A 15,357-nucleotide genomic window follows, 5' to 3' on the forward strand; every position below is an offset into this window, starting at 1 on the left:
TTTTGTACAAAGTTACTCAACCATCATTCCATCTATCCTTTTGGACAAAAATTTACACTTGGCGGATGGAAATCCTACGTGACCATTAACGGTGTTAAAAATTGATGACAAATGACATCCTACCAAACACGTTCTCTTAAAAATTGGAAGAATCGTTCTCCACCACCATCATCCCCACCATCACCTCCACCTCCACCGCCTTATCACTGTATCCTGTAAGAGAAATCAAAATTAATGCAGAAAATGCGAATTTACATTCAAAAACTTGAAAACTCCAAATTTTTCCGTTCTGTCTTGCACCAAATGCAAAATATTGGCTTCCTTCACATAAATTATCTGCCTCCACATTTCTGATTACTATAAAGAAATAATAATTTTCTCTAAAAGAAGCTCAAAATTGAAATCTTAATTTTCTCTAAAAGATGCTCAAAATTCCAATTTTAAGCTCAATGACTACACAATCTTGAGATAAAAACAGAGCCCAAATGACAAAATTGCAATCTTGCAGTAAATGGACCGGAGAAAACCCAGGAAAATGAAGGGTAATTTCTAGAGAAAGAACAGAAAAAAGGGCCTGAAATTCTTAGTCTTTAAGATCTGGGATTGTAACTAATCCCCACAAAATCCTATCTGCCTGTATGCAAATGAGTTTTACCTTCTTCACACCATATTCATTGTGAAAACCAAGTGGCAGAGAAAGATGAGTAGTTTGCAGGAAGTTTTATGAAAAGAGATTAGAGACCATAGTCAGGGTGCAGGCGCTTGAGGAAAACAATAATGGCTGCTGCTGCTTCTTCGTATCCTTGTTATCCTCTTCCAACACTACTTTGGAGTGTATAAAATAAAGGATTTTTCCCCATGTGTCAATTTTCAACGGCCAGGTAAGATTTTCTATGCCACGTGTAATTTTTTTGTCCCAATGAGTGGATGGAATTAACATAGGTGATGGATGGATAACGTTCTACAAAAGTGAGTGAGTAGTTAGTTACATTTTATTTTTGAGTGAGCAAGTAGCAACCTGATCTAAATGTTGGTGAGCAATGGTTTAATTAACTCGTTAAAATACATATTGTCAATAATTTACGTGGTGTTAGGGGCTGTTTGGAAGAGTGAGTTGTTGAAGTGGAGTGTTTTAACGATTAAATAATGTCACATCATATTTTTATTTGCCACGTGGACAATTCCATCCAAGGCTTCAAAGGCATTCCATCTCATTTATGGATGAGTTAAGTTTATGATACTTGAGTGTGTATTGAATTATATTTTAAAGTTGGATTTATAAGTAGTTACACAAATTAATTAAAGTTTAGTGACTAATCATTTATTTTACTCCCTCTTCAGTGCCCTCATAAACCCTTCGACATTAGGGTTTTACCCTTCCATCTTCACTTTCTGTCTTTCTCAAGTAAAGCGGACAAAATGGGTAGCCTCCTTTTACTCAGGAGATTTTCATCACTCTCCAGAACTGGTAGGCTCGTCATCACTGCCCTCGGACATCGATTGCCGGAGAAATTTGTTCCTGGAAATGTGCTTATTTCGCCACAAATTTTCCACTATACCGCTGCAACTTCAACAAGAAAAGCAGCGGCGACGCTACCTTCATTAACACGGTCTTTTCACGTGGGCCGGGTTTTGCAGGCCGCGTATGCCGTTGCTGATTTATCTGATGCTGAAGATGGTATGGCATCCATTGAGGTAGCTGATGACGGCCTCGAAATCTCCAAGCTTGGAATTTCGCCGGAAATCGTGTCGGCCTTGGCTGGGAGGGGTATCAATAAACTCTTTCCTATTCAGGTATATCGAACATCTTTTTGGATTGGGTATATGTTTGGGAGTTAAAGAACAATACCACCAAATTTAGTTATAAAAATAAATACTTTATTTTGAAATAAAAAAAAATGGAAATGACATATGAGGCATAACTTCTGTTTCTGCTTACAGAACTCTTAATGTTGAGATGGAAAATGTAAGATTAATTGGATCTAAGAAATTTCTTTACACATTGCTTTCATTCTTTTATTCACGTCATCCTAAGAATTTGGTACTGTTTTAGGTTTTCTTTTCGTTCTTTTGGCATATTTGATCTTTAATGTGGGCGTTTTTTTGGACTGTAGGGAGCTGTTTTGGAACCAGCTATGAAGGGGCGTGACATGATAGGTCGAGCAAGAACAGGAACTGGGAAGACATTAGCATTTGGCATTCCAATCATGGATAAGATTATTCGATTCAATGAGAAGCATGGGTCTGTTATCTTTGCTCTTTTTTATTTTCAATCTATTTTCTGCTTTGAATGTGTTCAAAAATTAGGAATTTTTAAAGGTTAAATCTGCCTGTTTTCCATCACTCAGACGAGGAAGGAATCCTTTGGCATTAATATTGGCTCCAACCAGAGAACTTGCTCGCCAAGTGGACAAAGAATTCTGTGATTCTGCTCCAAATTTAGACACTGTATGTGTCTATGGGGGCATGCCAATTTCAAGCCAAATTGATACCCTTAAACATGGTGTTGATGTGATTGTTGGCACTCCTGGACGGGTTATAGATTTGATTAAGAGGGGTTCTTTGAATTTATCAGAAGTAAATTTTTCCGTTCTAGATGAAGCTGATCAAATGCTTAATGTGGGATTTGCTGACGACGTTGAGACTATCTTGGGATACATGACTCAGAAGCATCAGACCATGATGTTTTCAGCTACCATGCCTAAATGGATATTAAAGCTTACGCAAAAATTCCTAAAGAATCCGGTTACTGTTGATCTTGTGAGTGTAGACCTCTGTTTATGTTATTAGTCCTTAATCAAAAATTGTTTATTGCTTGGAATTCTTTGTGTTCAATAATGTTTTTGCTGCATGTAATTATCGAAGTCAAATATGTACTGCAGGTGGGAGATTCTGATCAGAAATTAGCTGAAGGGATTTCCTTGTATGCAATTGCAGCAGATATGCGTGAGAAACCAGCAATTATTGGATCTCTAATAACTGTATGAATTTAAAGTTCATTTCATTCATCTTCTTCAATTGTACCTTCAATCTGGTTACTGCATCGTTTCTATGATTTTTTTTTGTTTATTGCCATTATCAGTTTCCTCTCCTGACAACCATGTTGTATCTTTCTTATCAGGAGCATGGAAAAGGAGGTAAATGTATTGTTTTTACCCAAACAAAGCGTGATGCTGATGTTTTAGCGTATGCCATGCAAAGAAACTTCAAATGTGAAGCCTTGCATGGAGATATCTCACAAAACCAAAGGGAAAGAACTCTGTCTGGTTTCCGAGATGGGCGTTTCAATATTTTAGTGGCTACCGATGTAGCTGCTCGTGGCCTTGACGTACCAAATGTCGATCTGGTGTGTGTATGATATTTCTTTCATCATTTTCATTCTTATACATGATTTGCCTGTAAAGCATGAGTTACCGTGGAGGTTAATGAAGAAAAAATAACAGATAAATTGCCAGCTGTTTTCTTTTTATTAGTGTCCTATTGAAACCGTTGTTGCTTCACTTGGCTTTAAATTAGCGCATTAGCTTCTTGTTGTATTATGGTTTTACATTTAATTGCATTATTACATTTAAACAGACCTTTGACGCTTCCTAAAGTTTGAGTCGTATGATCCTTTTATTCGCAAGGTAGTTCATGAATTTCATGATGCTATTCTTTTCCCCTTGCGACATGGTGATATGGATTTGGACTTTGTAGTCAACATAGATAAATGCATAGTTGATAATGATGCTTCAGACTTGAGATTCTTAAGCATATAATGTGTAGTAGTGATTTTTTCTTGCCTAGGGGTTTAATTGATGGCAAGTAAGGTTTATTTTTGTAGTATATTCTCTTCTCCAGTGTTTTTTCCTGTATATGGGTTCAGATTGAATGTTATTCCGTTCAGGTGGTACATTACGAACTTCCAAACTCTTCAGAGCTTTTTGTGCATCGATCTGGACGAACTGGCCGTGCTGGGAAAAAAGGTAGTGCAATTCTCATCTATTCATCCCATCAGTACAGGGACGTCAAGGCTATAGAACGTGAAGTTGGAACCCGGTTTGTTGAGGTAAATGGTTCCGTGCTTATTCTGTTTGAATGTTGCTCTGATTTCCTTATTTAGCTCTTTTTTTTTTCTTTTTTTGGTTAAATTAAACTTGCGATATGCTTTGAAGCTAGGTAACAACAACGAATAACAATCTTAGGCTTATTGCCAGTAAATTTGGGGCTGGCCTTTTGAAATCTCAAAAATTGTCTAGTAGTCATACTGTTTTAAGAATGAATTCTAACTGAAAAGAGCGAGACTTTAAAATTGAGCACCCAAAGAAAAGGAATATGCCAAGCAGATATATTCGACATTGTTTGCATTTTGTGGTTTGGATCATATTAAACTGACTAGTATATAATTATCCTGGTGTGTTAGCTCCCGAGGATTGCTGTTGAAGAGGGAGCTATGGACATGTACCGTGACATGGAACGTGGTAGGAGTGGTTTTGGTTCTAATAAAAACACAGGAGGTGGTCGGTTTGGTGATTTAGGATTTGGCCGTTCTGGTGGCTCTGGTAATTTTAGGGGTGGTCATTTTGGTGGACCTGGTTCTGGTCGATCAGGTGGTGGATTTGGTGGACCAAGTTCAAGTCGCACAGGCAATTTTGGTGGTTTTGGGTCTGGCCGTTCAGGAGGGTTTGGAGACCGGGGTGGTTCAGATCGGAACAGTGGCTTTGGAAACCTTGGTGGTCCAAGTCGCTCAAGTGGTTTCGGGGATTTTGGTTCAGGTCGTTCCAGTGGATTTGGTGATTTAAATTCTAAAAACAATACCAGGTCAAGTCGCTTTGGTGATGACAATGATGATGGTGACCGTAATACAGGGAGGAGATTCTTCTGAAACCATTTGAGGTAAGTTCCTCTGTCTTTTGAAATATTGTTAAGGAAGAAATGCAATTAGCTGGGTTTGGCTCTTTGTACCCTGTACATGTTTCTTTCAAATTGCTACTTGTCTATGATAATCTTGTCCTTTAATTCTCTTTACCAATTTTGTCTCCTCTAATTTTCATATATAATGCTCTATAAGCAGCCAAATTATGAAAAGTATGGCCATCATAGCAACATTTACATTCTAGGAAACCACATGGAAAAAAATAAACGATTTTGAACCATTTTGTTATTTGTGGTATGGTATTTGTATCAAGTAGATACATTCTGTAGCCTCATTTTGATTTGAAAATTATTATCATATGATTAAACCGACACTGAAGCACTAACCTATACTCAAGTCCTTTTCCTCTTCCGATTTTGTAAAGGTTTAGCCACTTCTGTATGTATATGATCATAAATAAATTCCATTCTTAAACTTAATTAGGTATTTTGTTCAAGTAATGTGCCTATTGATGAATGCTTACATTCTTTTTCACTTCATCCAGGATAATTTGAAAAATCACAGTAGCAGATGTGAAGATTAGGAAAGGCGGTTATCAAGGGCGAACATTGACGCATTTGGTAAACAGCTTCTGGTTACGAAGAGTTAGCTAGGACGGACAATGCTATAATATATATATTTTTGTTTGAAGAAAAGATGGGAAGTAAACCCAGTCGATTTGATCGTTACTGTGCTAATGAAGTTCCTGTGTGTAATCTAATGTTATCTGCTATTTGTTCATATTTGTTGGTTCTAAGCATAGAGTGAATTCGAGAAACAGACTAAATTCCTTCAGAATATTAGCGTGGGAGATGATGATTGGTGTTCTTTTTCTTCCACACACTAATGTACTGCAACTAATATGAGCTTAGGGGTTTACTTAAATAAGTCGATTTACTGATCTTTATATTGGCATTAAAATTCGAGATATTGAAATATATAATGGTTTATTGTTCATGTTATTCCTCGTAATTCCTAATATATGTTTGATACACGATAATGGATAAAGGGTAAGATATCGACTTCTTTTCTTTTTAATAATGTCTAATTAGACTTTTCATGTGACAAATTCTTGACTTGCTAGAATTAATTTGAACTTGATCCAATGGATCATATTGAATCCAAAAGAAAGAAAATATTTCATGGGACCCAAGCTCATGACTTGGAGATTACACTTTCAAATCGGGACAGTTTGGCACCAATTAAAGCCTCAAAAACCTTATCCTTCATCAAGAATCCAATCTTCTCAATATCCACTTTGTACATGCCATCCATTTTCGCCCACAAAGGAACACATCAGCCAACACAAGCTATCCCACTTCATATCACACACGTACACAGTAATCACAATCACAAGCCAAAAGAAGAACAGAGAATGGCTACAACTGCATGCTTCTTGAATCCCAATGTACTCTCTACTCGCACCATATCTTCGTCTCAACGTTTCGCACCGTCCCTCAAGCCTAGCCAGTTAGTTTGCCGTGCCCAGAAACTGGATGATGACCCCAGTGATTTGCCTATTTCTCGCAGATTGGCTCTCACTGTTTTAATTGGTGCTGCTGCTATTGGCTCCAAGGTTTCCCCTGCCGATGCAGCCTACGGCCAAGCCGGTAATAGTTCAAATCCATACATGTATATGCGCGTGACTTGAGATTTAGCATGTTAATTGAACAGTTTGAATTATTAACTTGCAGCTAACATTTTTGGGAAGCCAAAGGAAAACACAGATTTCTTGCCTTACGCTGGAGACGGATTCAAGCTGTCAATTCCCGCAAAGTGGAATCCAAGCAAAGAAAGAGAGTATCCTGGTCAGGTTCTGAGGTACGAGGACAATTTCGATTCCAACAGCAATGTCTCCGTTATGGTCACCCCTACTGACAAGAAATCTATCGCTGACTTTGGTTCCCCTGAAAACTTCCTCTCCCAGGTAATCATTCTGAACCATCTCGTCTAAAAATCTAAACTGTATATTATCTTCAACACGCATCCTTTATATGGGTTATATTCATATTTATAGGTCTGATACATATGGGACGGAATTGGAACTCAAAACTTTGTTTCTACTCTATATGATATCATACTGAATGAACTCGTCTCAATAGCATATCCCATGAATACACTTGTGAGCTGACGAACATTTTGATGTGAATATTTTCAGGTGGACTATCTTCTAGGAAAACAAGCCTACTTCGGGAAAACTGAGTCAGAGGTAAGTGACTAATGGGTCAAAAACATACCTTATTGCAAATATATATGTTTAAATAGTTTGCTCTGTATATGTTTTTAGAACTTCATGTTTATGCTGGAGGTCAGACTATACGTTCCCTTTCATGTTCTTGAATCATCGAAATCAAATGCATTTTTGAACACCTCATTTCTTATAAATCATCTTATGGAACTGGATTGAAATTATAATTTTAGGGGGGATTTGATGCCAATGCTGTGGCAACTGCAAACATACTGGAGAGAGACACCCCAGTTATTGGTGGAAAACAGTACTATTTCTTGTCGGTGCTGACAAGGACAGCTGACGGAGATGAGGGCGGCAAACATCAACTGATCACAGCCTCAGTGTCTGATGGGAAGCTTTACATTTGCAAGGCTCAAGCTGGAGACAAGAGATGGTTCAAAGGTGCAAGAAAATTTGTGGAGAGCACAGCAAGTTCATTCAGTCTTGCTTGATATGGGATGTGGAGTATTTGCATGTAATTTTACTTATAAATATGATCTTTGATTAAGTGAGTTGCTTGAACTTTTACTCACAAATGTCATTGGAGTTGTGGAGAAAGCTAATGTGGATAATTCAGCACTCTCTTTTGGCATATACAAGTCAGTCCTCATGTTGTTTAGTTAGTTGAGCCATTGGCTGAGATCTCTCAAACTTCTACAACAATCCAATCCTACATTATGAAGAGCAAGAAACTGTGTAATTCTTTCACTTATTATTACAACAAGGCAAAGACAATAAGAAAGATGACTATGAGACAAACAAAAAGAGGACGATTATCACTCTGGTAATTCGTTAATTACTTGATGCTCATTTTGCTTATAAGAAAACCCTTTTTTAAATCAAACCACATACATAGCCTTAATGGAAAAGATGATACGACAATTTACTTGACAACCTAGTTGCCACACAAAGTGTATAATACTGTGACATCACCCTTTCTATTATGGATGGAGTGCCTAACTCGAAATAAAGGTAACCATAGTGAAACAAAATGAAGTTCAATCAACCAGCACAGAATTTTAGTTATCATCAGTGTATTTTAAGGATTAATCAATTTGTTGAATCGTGGATGACAATGTATGAGTTGTAAAAAAGCCGTTGGTAGCAAAAACAATCTGTTTTTCAAACTGTCCAATGACAATTTGCCTCATGACATTTTGTCAACAAAATTGTTATCCATGGTTGTAAACCAAGTATGATTCGTATTTTAAAACATGGACTAGATGAAAACAGGTGCTCTTATTGTACGTGTGCACCCGTGTGACAGAAGCATCAACAATTCAGCATTTATCATTCCCATTTTCCACCGTTATCATCAGTCTTTTTGGTCATTGATCAGCTTCATATAGAATAAAATATGCCAGCAGATTGAGACGAAGTACACAATTTATTGTCACAGTTAAAGCATGTTCACATTCTCGTTTGTAATATGTCAACTGAAATATCGAAGTAAGAAAATTTACATGATGCAATTTGTTAATAAATACAATGATCGACTGTGCTTTCTCGTCTCAAGTTCGACCATTGCAAAGGTGGATGCCATTACTGTGCCTATCGTCATGATTCAAACTTACCCGATTTAAGCCCCATATGCGAATTGTACGATCATCACTTGCAGAAGCCAGCATATGAGGATTAGTGGGATTCCAACTAACACAGTTGACAGCCCCAGAATGTCCAGACAATGTCAAAACGAGCTCTCCTGAGAGTCGGTGCCATATATAAACCTACAGATGGTGAAACCATTAGTAACTCTCCAAGAGCAGATATATGCTGTTTTGCATTTATTTTTTATCAAATGGAACCAGTAAGGATCCTGTAAGAATCCATCAATTCTATATGAAAATTTAGACACCTTGAACCAGGAACACTGATAATAGGGACATGAGTCAAGTGAAATCAAGGAAAATGGGGCCCTAATTAACATTAATGATTTTTTCAGCTCAGAAAATTATGACCTGGATGGAAGGCTTCTTCAAATCTTGTCATAGCTTAGTTTTGCTTAAATGATCATGATTGTGACCAGCTGAATCATATACAGGATTATTTCAAGAACTGGGACAGGATATGCCATTTCAATGTGCGGCTACATGAAAATAATGACTTCGCAGTATACAGATTCCAACAGTGGAATATGGAACCTTTATCTAGTAACCTGTTGTAACGAAAGATCGGAATATAGAAAAATAATATGACCGACCTGTAGACATTTCATCTTGTCACTTCAACAACTCATAATAATTTTATACATGAAACTCTGTCTAAACTGTATTCATGCCATGCCATAAAACAATAACAGGCACTACAAATGTAAACAGACACGGACCTTTTTAAATTCATATTGGAAGGGATTCATAGAATTCAGTTTGGTCAATGATCGTGCATATCCAATAGGAAGAAGATTAATGGGAGGTGTATATCAGACCTTTTTCTTTCTGCTAGTACTTGTTCAGTTCATGTATTTATACATGTTTTGGACAAGAAATATTTAGGATAGGAAGAAGTGTAAAGAAAAACTTAAAAATAAAAACTCATCCCAAATGTTTCTTCACCAATTTTCCCCCCTTTTTAAAGAGGAAGACATGCTGCTATACTGCACATATAATACAAGAAAGATAAGAGTAGAAAATAAGCCCAAGTTTTAAGGCCATGCATATCATTGCAATTTACACACTTCAACTATTCATATCATTTCATTCTCCTCAGAGCATCACTTGCATCAGAAAACTTAATTTCTCCTCTTATTAGAATTATATCATAATCCATCAAAACTTGTAAAGTAACAATTCAGAAAAACACTAGGCCCATAATATGGTTGAGTATTAGAAAAAGGAAAAAACCCAAAAAAATTGCTTACGAATGAGGCTGAAATGCACCAGTTTGAATAATGATGCTCTGAAATTACAATAACCGTGTTGCTAAACATATTGTACTTTCACATCGCATCTTCATTCTCCAATTACTCTCCCCCAACTAAAGTCTGACCCCCTAGTGTCCTCTCTGAGACACACTCACTTAAAACCTCATCAATTTCATCCTCAATGCATTTACCCATTTGTGCATGTGGCTTCAAATATCACTATGTATTAAGCCCCCGTTTGGCCCAGGGGCAAATTCAGGACGTTGAGCCAGCACGAGCGGCCGTAATAAAATATTAAGGGCTCATTTGATGTCATTTTTTGCAAAAAAATGCATTTTGAAATAATGATATGATAGAGAATGTGTAGTTAAAAATAATAATAAAAAATTGAATTTGCGTGTAATATTATTTTATTAATGAATGTTTGACTGAAAATAAGGGAAAGAAAAATGTATTCTGAACTAAATGAGAATCAAACAAGGTTTAAAATTTAAATAAAATAATTATTTTGTAAACATATATAATTTTGTTATAAGAATAAATCGTCTCACCAAATAACATTATTGTTTTGTATAATTTTGTTATTGCTTTGTAAAAATTGTATAACTAAAAATTTAAACAAGAAATTGATGGACAAAAAGTTTCGAACTCGGGACATCCAAGAAACACATGCAAGCGCTAACCAAGTTGGCCAAATGGAATGGTTGAAAGAAAAATGACTTACCAGTAATATATCCTATATATTTGTCTATCCTCAGCTAAAAAAAAAAAATGGCTCCCAGCGAATCCAGCACGCACAGCTGCGAGGGCTCGCCGAGTACTGGATCCGCCAGTGGTTTGGCCCCCATTTTGTGGTAATGAGAATGGGTAAAATAATGTTTTTTTGAAAAATGAATGGCGGAAAAAGAAGGAAAAATTTTCGACTTACGTGTAATATTATTTGATGGAAGATTGTGTGATTGAAAATAAGACAAGGAAAAATGAAATGTAATGGAATGAAAATTAATGGAGACCAAACGGGGGCTAAATAAATTTAACAATGCCCCCACCAATGGAACGTGTGGAAAAATATTATGAGCGGATGATAGATAGACTCCCAATTTCCTCTACAAGAGTGGGTAATAGGAAGAATACCAACTCCTAATGACTATTGAAACCATAATTAATCACATTCCAAGTCCGTAATTTGGCCATGCACATGAAATAAAATACCACCATTTCCTCTATATTACCTCCCATATAATCACTAGGCAATCCCTGGATGAAGAGGCCAAGTATCTGCCATTGTGAGAAAACTGCAAGCACCAAACTTCGTCACCGTGCTCTTGTAATATCTGGAGTTATTACAAATGATAAAAGGAATCAGTGGTGACATAGATAAAAGAAAATAAATTCCCAAATATTTTGCACAATATATATATATATATTTGAAATGCTGTCTATTATAAAAGGAATCAGTGGTGACATAGATAAAAGAAAATAAATTCCCAAATATTTTGCACAATATATATATATATATTTGAAATGCTGTCTATTATAAAAGGAATCAGTGGTGACATAGATAAAAGAAAATAAATTCCCAAATATTTTGCACAAATATATATATATTTGAAATGCTGTCTATTATCTACTGTAAATCATAAAAAATATATGAATGAGTAGAAAGTACGCATCAATTTCCATTACATGTTCTGAAATGAGTTCGAAAACATAGGCATAATCTTTCTGCCATTTTCTGCGAATAACTTTTAGCAATTTTAGAACCTGGATGCAAGTGTTCCCATTTTTGGATTGTGACATGCTTCGGTATGACAAATTCAGATGACCCCTTCGAAATAAATATTTTACTCAACAGTAACAAGGTAGAATCACGTGTAACAACAAAGTCTTGTCTTCGGAAACACAATTTGAATTTGCAATACAATTTCCAAGAAGATGTCAATATTTGAAAATAAAAAGATCAAAGAATGAAAAGGTAACATTTTTAGTTGCTATTCATGTGTGTAAAGCACCATAGTTGAAATCCCAACTCCAAATACTATGGTGCTCTAAATCAAATAAATCTCATCTTCACTTTTGATACAAGAATGATGAATGTGACCAAACCTGTAAAGTTTGAGATGGAATATTATCCTTTCCACACTGATGATCAGTGAACAATGACATCTCCCCAACTGAAGAGTTGTGAAACCTGCATGCATCCCGTTGCAAATCAAGACCCTGTTCAACAAGATGCACCAACCTTCTTTCAGGAATTATCATTGTAGAAGGAAGAAGCATTTGCAATTCTTCAAGCAACTTTTCTCGTGACTTGAGCCTCACTTCTTGATCAGAATTAATATCAAGATCATTTAGTGATGGAGATAAAATGTAGGAAGAGAGCTCACGAACTCTATCGTTGTTTATACAAAGAGGTGCAATCTCAGTCCTCAGTGTCTTCAAAGCATCCATGACATTTTCTCCACCCAGAAGTGAAAAAAATTTCTGCTCTAATATTACAAAAGATGCCAATTTAATAATAGTTTCATCCATTAGACCAATCTTATGTAATGTGGCCACGCTGTCATCCCATTTACCATCAAGAATTTGCTGCATAAACAAATTTACAACAGAGGACTGCAACGGTATCCCTGACTCTTCTTCTAGATGTGCCCCTGTATTCTTATAACCAAGCGAATACAATGCCTCAGCTATAATTCTAACAAGTTCAACTTTCTTAACCATCCCTTTTGAACCAACAACCTCGTCTTTCCCTTGAGAGGCTAGCGGTTGAGCCATCGAATCACTCAATGAGCAATTAGCTTGCGCTCTATGGGATGTACCGTTTGAAAGACCTCCTAATGCCCCAGAGGACACTTTCCCGCGTTTTGAGGGTGGTTCATCATCCTCTACGCCTCCCATTAAATGTACAACTCAGCCCATATATAACACGGTCAGAAAGCACAGCAGTAAAATGCTTATTGTAAGACCTTGGGAGAATAACAAACAATATTCTGCAGAGAAGAATGAAGAGAAAGTATATGAATTTGACAAAAAAAAAAAATGTTCACAACACTTGTGCTAGTACTAAGAGGGGATTTCAAAGATTTACATATTATAACATATACATTAAAAAAAAGTTAATGGCTAGATTTTGGGAGGAAACAAATTAGCAAATATCTATTCATGCTCGAAACATAAATTATTAAAAGATGAGATCTCCAATATTTTGGTTACATAAAAAATAAAAAATAAAAAAAAATCAATGGATCAAGCCTAACAAGTTAACATCTAAAATACAATAAAGAAGATTCAAACATTTTCCATAGAATTCAGAACAAAGCTGCAGATTGACATCGTGAAACTCCAGTGCAGGCGAGGCTGGAATTGTGTTTTATTCCAGTTTAAAAATATTATTTTTAACTAATTTTAGATAAAATTTGTACTTATCTTTTCATATATTGACTAACCACCTTTCTGAACCTCTTAAACTGGGAGAAATGTTGAGACAACATAGCCATTAAAAAAATTAAATTTAAAGCTCCCTTTCTCAACATGCTTCATTATTGAATTTAACTACAGAATCTTTTTAATTTGAGAATGTTACCTTTGAGCAAGAAATTTATTATATCCAGTCATGTAAAGTGTATATAAACAAATCAGCCAAATTTGGATACTCTGCAATTGACAATTGCCTTTATATTTTGGTTTTCACGAATAAACTTGTTTCATTATTTTTCTTCTTCCATTTGCGAAGGCACTAACCTCATTGCATTGCAGTACTTAACCATCAATTGTCTCAAATCCCAGTAATATCTAAAACATAAAAATGTAAAAAAAAAAAAAAAAAAAAAAAAAAACCAAAAAAAAAAAAAAAAAAAAAAAAAAAAAAAAAAAAAAAAAAAAAAAAAAAATCCTCAATAGCTCATCGGTACCTCTAAACACTTTAGATTCTATGCAACTCAAAAATCAAGACTTGAGAAGCGCTTGGTGAACTTCTGCACAACTACTAGTGAGGTCACCCAAAAAAACAAGGATAAAAACCCGAAAAAGCAAATAAATGAACAAAAATTATAGTTACTGAGCCAGCAGTCATATTTATGGATTAAGCGGTGTTTTGTATATGGGCATATATTTTCTGATAATCCCGCATCAGATTTCATATCAGAGACGAACAGATTATAGATGCATTACTCAAACTTCCCATCCAGTCAAATTTAGCAAAAAAATCATGAAATATAACAAAGAAACGATGAAAGAAGGATATGCTAAACATTGTCATAGAAGAATAACGATGACCCTCGGGAATTTAACCCATCTCAAAGACCATAACAAATAACGAAATAAAGCAGAGAAATAGAAAAAATACCAAGAAAATCAAGAGATTTTACACAGTATCTGCAAAACCCAGAAAGCGATTTCCGATAATAAGAGAGGCAGAGGCGGTAAAACGCAAATTGGTTAAAAGGTGCAAGGGATAGACCCAAAAGCAAGTCTCTTTAGATTTTTCGGCACGTTAATGACGTTAATAGCTAGATTCGGCGAGCAAGCAAGCAAAAACACCAAAAATCAACGAAAATAATAATAATTAAAAATTATAAAGACGAACAATCACGTAGTGATCCATTGTTGATTATACTGGTTTTTGGTTTCTGTGTTTTTGGGCAGATATGAATAGTAACTAGTTTCCATTTTAGAAACTTTGTTTTTGGGGAATAAGGTAATGTTAAGTCTTTGAGATGAAGAAACCATTTTAAGGAGTGTGATAGTCAGGTAACGTGCGGTGACCGTGGATGGGAAATGGCCCAAATGGGGATTAAATTCATTTTTGAATATAAAATTTTCTATTTTTATTCGATATATAGTCTCAATCACGATGAAAAGCACGTTTGGCTTTTAGATCAATTGGTATCAGTTCATTGTATCTCAAACTTGGTATAAAAAGATTAAAAAAATAAAATAGTAGGAACACTAAAAGAAAATGATAGAGAAAAATTTTCAAATTAGCTCTAATGTAACTGAGGTCAATTTGATTTTTCAACTATTTTCCCTTCATTTTCTTATTTCACAGAGATCGAATTGTTACTACTTAATAACTGAACCTAAATAATGTATTTCAATGGTCACTGAATTTTGCCAAGTGTTATCATTTCGTAACCGAACTCGAAAATGTATTTTAATGGTCGCTGAACTATGTACCATATTATCAATCCATCACTCAAACCAATGCCGTTTGTTGAACTTAATGAATTTTTATATTTAAGTTAGGAATGGATAATACGGTGCATAGCTCAGTGGCCATTGAGCTACATTTTTTAGTTCAGTTATTAAGTAGTAATATGAAAAAGTTTAGCAACCATTACTGTAATTAACCCATAGGAATAGTTCCTTCTA

The 15,357-nt window shown here is 35.6% G+C and overlaps 4 protein-coding genes across 4 annotated transcripts in view; 3 read left to right on the forward strand and 1 right to left on the reverse strand.

Annotated features, from left to right (window-relative positions):
* LOC111390958 (oxygen-evolving enhancer protein 2-1, chloroplastic-like) overlaps positions 1-89 on the forward strand; it is a 3,843-nt gene extending 3,754 nt beyond the window's left edge. The window contains exon 5 of the mRNA XM_023016087.1: positions 13-89. Within this exon, the coding sequence (XP_022871855.1) occupies positions 13-89 (77 nt within the window). The remainder of the gene's footprint in view (positions 1-12) is intronic.
* A 1,245-nt stretch (positions 90-1,334) lies between these two features.
* On the forward strand, positions 1,335-5,824 carry LOC111390968 (DEAD-box ATP-dependent RNA helicase 53, mitochondrial-like). The gene is made up of 8 exons (XM_023016097.1): positions 1,335-1,794; positions 2,115-2,242; positions 2,349-2,760; positions 2,883-2,981; positions 3,122-3,346; positions 3,887-4,048; positions 4,403-4,875; positions 5,400-5,824. The coding sequence occupies exons 1-7, from the start codon at positions 1,420-1,422 to the stop codon at positions 4,862-4,864; spliced, it is 1,863 nt and encodes a 620-aa protein (XP_022871865.1). The 5' UTR covers positions 1,335-1,419; the 3' UTR covers positions 4,865-4,875; positions 5,400-5,824.
* A 330-nt stretch (positions 5,825-6,154) lies between these two features.
* On the forward strand, positions 6,155-7,764 carry LOC111390969 (oxygen-evolving enhancer protein 2, chloroplastic-like). The gene is made up of 4 exons (XM_023016098.1): positions 6,155-6,504; positions 6,589-6,821; positions 7,053-7,103; positions 7,316-7,764. Exons 1-4 carry the CDS (start codon positions 6,159-6,161, stop codon positions 7,574-7,576), a joined length of 891 nt encoding a protein of 296 aa, XP_022871866.1. The 5' UTR covers positions 6,155-6,158; the 3' UTR covers positions 7,577-7,764.
* A 728-nt stretch (positions 7,765-8,492) lies between these two features.
* LOC111390959 (WD repeat-containing protein 26 homolog) lies at positions 8,493-14,740 on the reverse strand. The gene is made up of 4 exons (XM_023016088.1): positions 14,333-14,740; positions 12,091-12,977; positions 11,211-11,318; positions 8,493-8,851 (listed from the first exon to the last, which is right to left on the reverse strand). The coding sequence occupies exons 2-4, from the start codon at positions 12,883-12,885 to the stop codon at positions 8,636-8,638; spliced, it is 1,119 nt and encodes a 372-aa protein (XP_022871856.1). The 5' UTR covers positions 12,886-12,977; positions 14,333-14,740; the 3' UTR covers positions 8,493-8,635.
* Positions 14,741-15,357: the final 617 nt, after the last annotated feature.

This window comes from Olea europaea, unplaced genomic scaffold, assembly GCF_002742605.1.
Source record: "Olea europaea var. sylvestris unplaced genomic scaffold, O_europaea_v1 scaffold732, whole genome shotgun sequence".
NCBI classification, from domain to species: Eukaryota; Viridiplantae; Streptophyta; class Magnoliopsida; order Lamiales; family Oleaceae; genus Olea; species Olea europaea.